At 36.2% G+C, this 10,032-nt stretch overlaps 1 protein-coding gene across 1 annotated transcript in view; it reads right to left on the minus strand.

Moving 5' to 3' along the window:
- LOC139970900 (uncharacterized) overlaps window positions 1-10,032 on the minus strand; it is a 142,432-nt gene that overhangs the window by 130,977 nt on the left and 1,423 nt on the right. The window contains exons 2-4 of the mRNA XM_071976964.1: window positions 8,478-8,550; window positions 1,785-1,943; window positions 110-241 (exon numbers count right to left, since the gene is read on the minus strand). Of these exons, the coding sequence (XP_071833065.1) occupies window positions 110-241; window positions 1,785-1,943; window positions 8,478-8,550 (364 nt within the window). The remainder of the gene's footprint in view (window positions 1-109; window positions 242-1,784; window positions 1,944-8,477; window positions 8,551-10,032) is intronic.

Genomic DNA, 10,032 nt, shown 5'->3' on the forward strand with positions numbered 1-10,032 from the left:
TTACTGGTTTACATTTTTTTTTTCCGGTTTTGAAATGTGGTGCTTCAAAAGTACAGGTTTTATTACATCTCATATTGTCACATATCATTGTCTAGATATCCAGACTCACCTTGATATATTAGTTGAGATGTGCTAGGACAAGTTGTTTTTCCCCATCGAGTGTAAATAACTCCAGCCTCAGAGGATGAACTTGATTCGGCAGGAGGGACAGGTGTGTCTGGAGGGCTCTGAAGAACATGATCTAAAAATAAAGACAAATCATTCAATATTATTATCATATGGTTTGGTGATGTTAATGTAAATCGAGTTTTAGTAAGACAAACAATTAATGAATAACATTATCTAAAGATATGTCGGGCAAAAGTCATTCGTTGTTCTGCAAACAAACGTTCCATAAGTGGACACTTGAGCTATGATCCAATTCATTAACTGACATATGCCACTGTTTATGTAAAGCCAAATGATCAATAAGTTATCCCCGCGATCATCTGAATCATCTTAAGGGATTTCCGGTTTTGTAAAATCAGTTGCACAGATCAGACTTCCATGGATAGCTGTGCTGTGATAGCGTGCCGTTCTCAAGTTGCATTTTCCGACTAAAGCCTGGATATGTTTCTCTATGAGAGTGAAAGAATAGCTTAAAGATTGGCACATATCCCGGTGGTTCTATAACGCGGATGGGATGGCTATGTCAATATTTCACACACAGGAGAGACAGAATTGAGGTCGGGAAGATTTACTATGTAATTACTTGATATTATTTTCGGGCAATGATTTCGAATGGGACGATAAACAAGATGTGAGGAAGGAATGTGGAGAACTTAATGTTGTTTTAGGTTCAAGCAGGCGTAAAACCCATCATACAGAACAAGATGATGACCTGTAAAATATCCCAAATGTATCCTGTGATACTGATTTGAGATAAACATTTTAGAGGGATAAGTGAAAAGCGATGCATTATAAAATACAAATGTGTTGCCGTGAACAAATTGAAAAGTATAAGGAATAAAAAGCCATGGTGTTTTTAATTTCAAGGGAGGACTGTTCCATGCAATTTATTACTTGAAAGTTGAAATATTACTTTCAATACAGTATGGGCTTGTTAATTCTCAGAAAAGGCAGACTGCTTTAAAGACTTCCGTGTTGTCTAAGAAACATTGGAACATAAACATACTACACCGAAATGAACTGGGTTCGCATTCCATGACAATATTTCATGTTCCAACAGACTCTTTCACCTAACAACTGCAACGAAGTAAGTTTTCACATCCAATTAGCTGGAAATTAATCTTAACAGTTCCCCGATTCCTATGCAAAGTAACCCAGGCTGAGTACATCTGCAATAAACATGTGGTAAGTCTTTTTGACTAACACATTTAATGATTGGTTGGAACTTGTGTGCCTTTGTCAAGACTGTAAGCATTTATTGGCAACAATACAATTAACAAACTAATGACCAATGAAAAAAATGTCGCCCTCACCAAAAGTGTATATTTAAAACTATGAGCTTGGCAAGAAATGCGTCCGTTGAAGATAAAAAGTTTCTTTAACCAATATGTCAACCCTCCCAATGTCAATATGGGGTGTAATATCTCTACAATTTTAAAGAAAGATGTTGAGCGAGTAAAGTAAAAAGCTGCTGAAAACAATAACTTATCAAATTAATGAACCCTCCCAAGGCAAATTTCTTGTTCAGAAGGAAGCAACACCTTAACATTTATGCGATGACATTTGAAACAAACTATTTTAAAAGGCTATAAACATAACGTAATATTGGCCTATACCTGCAATGGGACCGAGTATGATCTGGTCACGGCCATCTCTACCAGGCATCCCTTGAGGACCAGGCGTTCCCCTGGGTCCTGGATCCCCAGGAGGACACATCACACATTGGCCCAGAAAATAAGAAGATTGCATGTTTGGGCTCATGAAGAAAGGCGACCCTGAAAGGAAAACAAGATTCTATACCAGTCAAAACATAAAACGTCAATTCCATAATAATATATTAACTATGACAACCTTTGGAATGTTCGATGGTTCTAAATGGACATGTGAGCTGTAGATTTAGCGTGTTAGCAAACGCAACATCTCGACGAATTTGTATTTTTCTTTTTATTGTCGAGTTACGCTAACATGGCATCTTGACGAATATGATCAACTTGTAAAGTTGTTAATTGCTCGTTACTTGACAACACGTCAAAACTACGATATCTAATATATTATCTATTATAGTAAAACTTATGATCAAACTTCCCGTCATGTTTGTCAAGTTACGTGCAATGCAACAAGTCGATAAGTTGATCATTTCGCCAAGATGTAATATTATCGTAACTTGTCAAATCGACAAAAATAGTTCGTTGGTTTTCTTGCTAATATGCTGCAGTTGTTACTGTCTCGCCTTTTGCTTTAATCCAAATTCAGTACAAAAGATTTAGGTAAAATACATTCCCAAACCCCTTATGATTAACCACATGAATGACTCATTCTACGGATGCCACTTGTTACCAAGGGTTCACCTGCCTACATGATATCATGTATCTAACTGAAAAAAATGAACATGAGGACTGACATGACAGCTTGACTACATATCGTAAGCCTACGTACAACAAGGTCGAGTTTGATTTCACAGATTGCGAGAAAATATGCTACCAAAGTTGATTTTGCAGCAAATGATAATAATGAAAGCAAATGAGCCTCACGGACGTACCTCAAGTAAGTGCAAGTTAATGTCCATATGCCTAATGTCTTGTTGTCATTGTAAATACATCAATTGAATGTTTGATACGTGTTACCGATTAAAGCGCTGAACGTTCACTGTGAATTCTCGCCTGCTCATATAGTGTAAACATCTGGGTCGAACAGGTTTGAGAAGTATGAAAGCAAATGGACCACTTGAATGGCATTAATCTCTATTGTTATAAACTTGTTTCAAATAAGGCAGATGTGGTTCGTCATTGAGTATCGATAAAGTCCATTAGTGAGTTACGCGTTTGACATAACGGGGACTACTTGGTATTCCAAAAATGGAAAAGTATCCCCGGTATTCAATCATGGGAGAATAATCGAGAGATAGATTTTGCTGACACTTTATAACTCAATTAAATAATTATATAATGAAAAAGGCAGAATTTTAGTTTTGATATGTTATAATACAAAACAAAACAGACAACTTTGAGTCCAATAATGTTTCTGTAGCTATTCCAGTATTTTTCAAGATATGTTTCGTTAAAGATACTTATTTCTGGAATATTCGTTTAGGCTATCTTGATGGTGACGTCGGATTCTCATGGCAGTTCTTAGTAGTTAATGTTCATACGTTGGTTTTGAGGTCAACCGGAATACGTTCGTTAAACTTCATATAAGTAACAGAGCACCCTTGGATGGCATTTAACACCATTTGTCCTTAATAAATTTGTAATTTATAAACATGTCATTTGAGACCATATAATCTTAATTTTTCCCATTGAGTTTTGTAGTGCAACCGAGGAACTAGTCCGATGGGCTGTATGCTAAACTAAAAGGTCCAGTCACTATAACTAGTTTAAAGGTTCATTCCAAAAACAAACAAAAAATAAGTAATTGTGTTATAGGAATACAATCCTAGCAATCTTTGCCAACACATTTATGTCAAACAATGAGTTTAATTAGGTTCCTGCAAACCCTTGTGACCGCATGACTGTTTGAATGTTTTGCTTGGCTTACCACAAATGACACATTACAATAAAATTCATTCCACCTTCAGAGTGACAAGAAAAAACGGCTTTTAAGGAATTCGATGGCGCTAGTTTGAAACAGGGTGTTTTTTAATATGAAGTAATTATATGGCTCTTAAAGACATCCGTAGATTCACTTTTAGGAGAATAGCGCCTCGTCAGGCCACGTATTCAGTGGACGGTGGCTACAAGCATGCTGGTCGCAGAGAGTGTCACCACCAATGGCCAAAGGCAAGGATTCACGCACGCCACCTAGTACGCTTCTGGTCGATTTGACCGACCCTCTGCGCATCCTCCCGGGTTCTTTTGCGACAACAAGGGAGACATGGTATGGGATCCTAGGCCACAAAAAAGCACCATGCCACAGCCAGAGGTATTATCGCCAGAGGCCTGTCTTGAACCTTAGCCACGATTTACACTACCGACAAGGAATGAGTCTTTCGTCACCCTCTATAGCATCGGCCATCACATCAGCTAGTAAATTATATGGTTGAATTAATATATAAAGACTTCAGCCTGGACTGCTGAAAGAGAAAAAGAATTTTTTAACGTGTATAACCGTTGATGGATTCGAACTCAGTTCATCAGGTTACCAGTCCACTGCTCTACCCACTGAACCTTGACGAGTAAACTTTGTACTAGCTTAAATTGGTATTATTGGTTGGATACAAGCTATTGGTAACAGTGAACGACACTGCCTTCAACGAAATCTCTATTCATCCTGTTTTACTCCATTAGAACAACGGATCTAAATATCTTTATTTACAAGAAGCTCACGCTTGTCTTTGTTTACATTGCAGCAAGCAGTAAGAATGTCGTTCCTTCCAAGACGTAAATGTACAATAGGCTGATGCCCCGATACTATCGATGACTTCGGTGGAAGCAGTAAAAGATAAACGGATTCCGTGAAATCTTCTTATTCACAAAAGGTTGCTTAAGATAATGCTCGCAAGAGAGTTCTTGCTGTAAGTTGTGTCCTTTTACAAATATATTCTATGCAGACGATCATGAACTGGAGTAAGCCTGTAAATTCAACAAACAATACCTATTCACATTTCAGTACCGTTTTGAATGAGGAATGGACATTGCTTATTAAGTCAAACACATTAACTTCATGTGACTAATCTTATTGAGGGATCTGAATGGCTGGAAAGCACGGTTATTCGAAACCCGAAACAGAATTCATAGGGTTTTTAGTTTATGCAAGTCGATTGGGGAAACACGGGGAATCGGGAATTCGTCAACTACGAGACTTTGATTAGTCCGCAGTGACTTGATGTGCTTATTGATAATTTGAAAATGCGGCATTTTTGTGGATAGGCCCCCCCCCCTCCCCGCCCCCAAATGATTGTGTTCCACACATATACTGAAGTATGTATTTAGCTTAATACAAAATATTATAATCTCTTTATAAATATATAATTTTGATCTATTAGCAGTCAACTTCATCACGTCGTTTACAATTGTTGCATTTTGAAAGACTGCATGGTAATGAGGTTGGGACGGTGACGAGGACGGGGTTTGGATGTTTTTATAGCTTTTATATATGCAATACAAGTCAACACTATGACATGGTCGACTACATAATCACTCATATAAAGCATAAGTCATAGGAGGCAATAGCATCCCTTTCATGGTCATAGCTACCCTCCCTTCGCCGCCGCCCTCCTTCCCATACCATTTGCCGGTACGTTACTGAACCATGAACATTGTATGTTAGATCTCTATGACAATGAAATATTCAATTGCATAAGTTTCCGATGAACAGCATAGAGATAAAGTTTCTTCTTTCTTCTGCTGATTTTAAAAGAGGTATTTGAATCGCCACTAAAAAAGAGTATAGGCTTGAAAATTAATCCAAAACGCATCCAGAACTCTGCTTTAATTGTTACCTCATTACCTGACCAAATTTATTCATGCAACTTATTTAATCTTGAAAAAACATCATTTTACAAAGTATTCTTTGAGATGTTGTACGTCTGAATCAAAAAGAGGGAATAAGCCAATGAGAACATGTGAACTATAGAAACATTCTTTGCATTTCCTTTCAAGTCATCGGAGGATTAGAGATTACGTTGATCCAAGAATTATACTTCATGAAATGGGAGGAATGCTGAAAGGGAAATCTTCTTGTAAGAAATTCCAACTGAAAATAAACACTCTATGCAATCATAAAAGAGCTTTATATGCTGCTTGATTCTTTCTATGGATTTGAAATTAACGACATTAGATCGAAAGAAAGTGAATAATACAACCGTGGTCCACCTCTTTTCAATCTTTCAATAGCACGAACTACGATTGGCAGAGGCTTACTAGTAGGGGATTCCCCCTAGCAGGGATTCTCCCATTTTGCGAATGAGTGAGGGGTAAACTAATGTACGTAACCAAGATGTTAGGAACTGGTATTACCATTAGGTAACAAGCAAATGTGTCACGCTCACTCCAATGCATGATAAGCAATTATTGGCTTGTTATCAACTTGAATCGTACTATTCCAAATTAGTTGACAAAGAAATAGAGAATTCCTGTAGCTAAAATTACAATTGCAATTAACAGATAGTAGTATACTTTGCATATGTAAGACATAATCCCGCCAGAAAGAATTCAAATCACCAAAATATTAATTCTAACACACCGACACACACACACAAATTATTCATATGTAACGAATTTAATGGGGTTTTTGGTTACTGTTTGAATGGGTAAATCTTTGATAATATTACCGTCACGTTTCAATCTGCCCGACGTTTCACTGATTGACGTCACGCATTAAATTGTTATCAGATACCTTATATTTTAGAGTAACCTTTCAATGTGTTTCTGTCAGGATGTTTAGAATTCAACGCAAAAAAAGCAGTTTTCACATTACCACGTGTGATTGAACAATCTGATAGAAATTTTACCAGAAAATTTCACTTTTTGATAAAGCCGACATAATTGTACATAAACACACTTTTATCATCAGAAAATCAGTTTTCATATCTGAGCTTAATTTGACATAATTGTTACGCAACTAACCTGGCTGTACATTTTGAAGCGGTAATAGATAGGTTATTAGTAGGCAAAAAGTATGTCTTAAATGTGAACTAACGGAAATATGGTTGTTGTTGTTGTTGCTTTGTTGCTTTCTCTGAGATATAAAGACAGCTTGTATGATTCTGGCCCCTGCTTCTGCTCAGAAAATTGCTCGTTTCCGAAATCAGACATGGATACAGATACTTAGTACCACCCTAGGGAACTGGTCAATACTTTCGCCGAGTTGATAAAAAACCACCAAATTGTATATCGGCAGCTGATATACTCAGTCCCTACGTACTTATGTCAACATGTTTATAAATAGGACGTATCATAACCTCGTGTTAATACACAACTGACGAAAGCGTAGGCAGTAAAAAGCAAATGGTGTGGGTGTTTGGTATTTTATATACATAGTAGATAACTCCTGCGCATCATATTTCCATACGATAGTAATAAACTATGGAATTGCGGAGTAAATTTCAGCACGGGAAAAACATGGGGTCGAACATTACTTACGGGCAGTGGCGGACTGGCCACACGGGCATCTGGGCATGTTGTCACAAAATGCTTGAAAACTTTAATAAAATCTAAAACATATATTTTTGTCTATTTTTGTTTACGTTTTTATCTGTTCTCAGTTTAATCAAGTGTTGCTTCTGGAAAATTATTTTTGGGTCATTTTTAAAGGATTATGGTAACCTACAAAATTGAGAAATATAGCACCATTTTGCATCTTAACTTTATAACCCCTCGGTGATCAGGACGGCGATCACTATGTAAGTATCATATCATGAATAATGGGCCGGTCAAGGTGGAAAATACCCGGGCCGGTTTTAAGACCCAGTCCGCCCCTATTAGGAGGTATGGGGGTACATGTGTTGAGAGGTAGGGGAGGGGTGAATAACTTAGAAGATTTAATATCACTGAAGAAGATACCACTAAGGTCAAGGTATTAACCTACACAGGCTCTTTAAATATATTATCCTTATGTTCATGATAGTGATAACTTCCCAAAACAGCTTAAAATCTTATTTCAATTGGGGGAGATGTCACAGGTTCAGTTTAAGGTTTCATCTCACACAAGCTGAAGTCTTGATCAAGTCTAAAAATGACATCATCGAGCCACATGTACTTGAACTTGTTTATGTTTTCATTTTAATTTTACCATTTTAATTTTCTGCAACGGACATGGGTTTTGAAAATGTTGACTCTAAAATATTGAACCTTTTAATATGACCTAATGATGGCATTGGTTTCAGTCTTAACACTGATTACATTCTACCTTGATAATATTAAAAGAAATACAACAGAAATTCTAATGTTTCGTATCCTATTGGCAATATGACATTACAGGTTTACAAAATGGCAGCCCCAGGCTCGATTTTTAAACCGTATCATATGCCCCAAACATAATAAAGTATTTTTTGTTAGTTCTTAGGGGAATTGTTCTTCACAAATATATTGTGTCCGCATTTAAGGCTAAAGACTTAGTTAATGAACCTTTTAATATGGATCACAGTAAGTCATCTGTGACGTCACGATAACAGATGTTCTTATGCAGCTTTAGTATTCATTTATCTATATATTATATATCAAGTGTTTAGGTAAGTGAATTACCTTGCTCTCATTGAATAATGAAACTACTATCAACAATAACTGCAATACATCTAAGCCTGACAACTCTTTGGTATGTCACAATTCCAGAGATAACGAAGATAAAATAACGTCTATTTATAGGAATCCTACCTGCATTGGCTTGTGGAGGTAATTGACTGCCTTCTGTTCCGATACTTCTTGTAACTCTCATGTTGTCATCTTCCTAAAACAAGAAACCAAAAGATAAAAGCTAGATTGGAATGTTATTCAAATAGTTATTTATATTCAAATGCTATTTATAAAACACCTATTGTAAAACAAAATCGATTTACATCAGCCAATATATTTTAACATTTAAACCATTATTACATTTTAAATGTCAGTATAATATATGCATGCAAAGAATACGAGAAAAGTTGCTTCTATACTCAATGTGTTCTAAAACCTCAAATAAGTTGCTATTCCTGAGATGAATGTATAGCTGTATAGTAAATATGATACGTGAAGGTTAGAATTGACTTCAAGACATACCAACAAAGAATTTAATAGAGACATTTTATGCTAGAGTATCTAATTTCTAAGGTTAACTTAAAACCCATTTTAAGAATTTTTCACAAAATACATATAATGAACAACAGAAAACTGACAGGTAAAAATTATAAGGAAAGTGGGAAAGAACCAAGAACGGTTTGGGCTAAAATAGAACTTTAACGAGTGATCTCATGGTTTATACCATAACTCGGTGCCGTGCACCGAATTTCAAAGCTGGGGGAGGGGAATGGTGTGAGGGGCAAATTGCCAATTACCCTCGAATTGTTTAGGTAGGCTTGAACAAACATGTTACAAAGAATATATATATATATATATATATATATATATATAAATGAAAATCGTTATGAGTTGGAAAATCAAGAACAGTGAAAAAACTTCCAGCCTCCACCGGGATTCGAACCCGGGCCTTCCGCTCTGTACGCGGACACCCTAACCACTAGGCTATCGGCGCTGATTGTATGTCCAGAGGTTCGAAACCGGTAAGGAAGGTCGTAATTCCACTGTAGGCGTTTGTCACCTGTATCGAACGAGTTCTATATATATATATATATATATATATATATATATATATATATATATAATCATTTTTCGAAAACACACACGAGAAGCATACAACAAAATTAACAAATCAACACAAAAATGTTGCTTTCAAATATTTTCTTTTCATCTGAGCAAGCCAAGAAATTGAAAAATTATAGCTTCCTTTTTCATCAAATTCAGTTTCTCCTTAATGATAAGAATGTGAGGATCGACCACCAAGAAACAAAATAAAAAGGCACAAGTTGGCTTCCACCACTTGTTTCTTCCATATATCCACTCAAGAATTTTCCAAAAGTAAAACATATCAGCCAATTTAGTTGATTTAACCAATAAAATTGAGCAGGTGGTCTCCGTGAAACTAACCCACACCCTAGATACTGTGACTTTGCTATAATTGTACTTGTGCTTGGTTAAAAAATTACACAGTAACTACATTTGACCAATGAGAACACTCATTATTAAGTCAAAAGAGCTAACTGTGGTACGACACCATACGGTTTACAAAGATTTTGATCTTTAATAATCTCAAATGACCTTTGTCTTCCATTACAAAATTTCAAGTTCTTGTAAACACTAAGGTCGATCTATATACCCCATTCAGATTTTTCAGATT

The sequence above is a fragment of the Apostichopus japonicus genome, chromosome 8 (assembly GCF_037975245.1).
Source record: "Apostichopus japonicus isolate 1M-3 chromosome 8, ASM3797524v1, whole genome shotgun sequence".
NCBI classification, from domain to species: Eukaryota; Metazoa; Echinodermata; class Holothuroidea; order Aspidochirotida; family Stichopodidae; genus Apostichopus; species Apostichopus japonicus.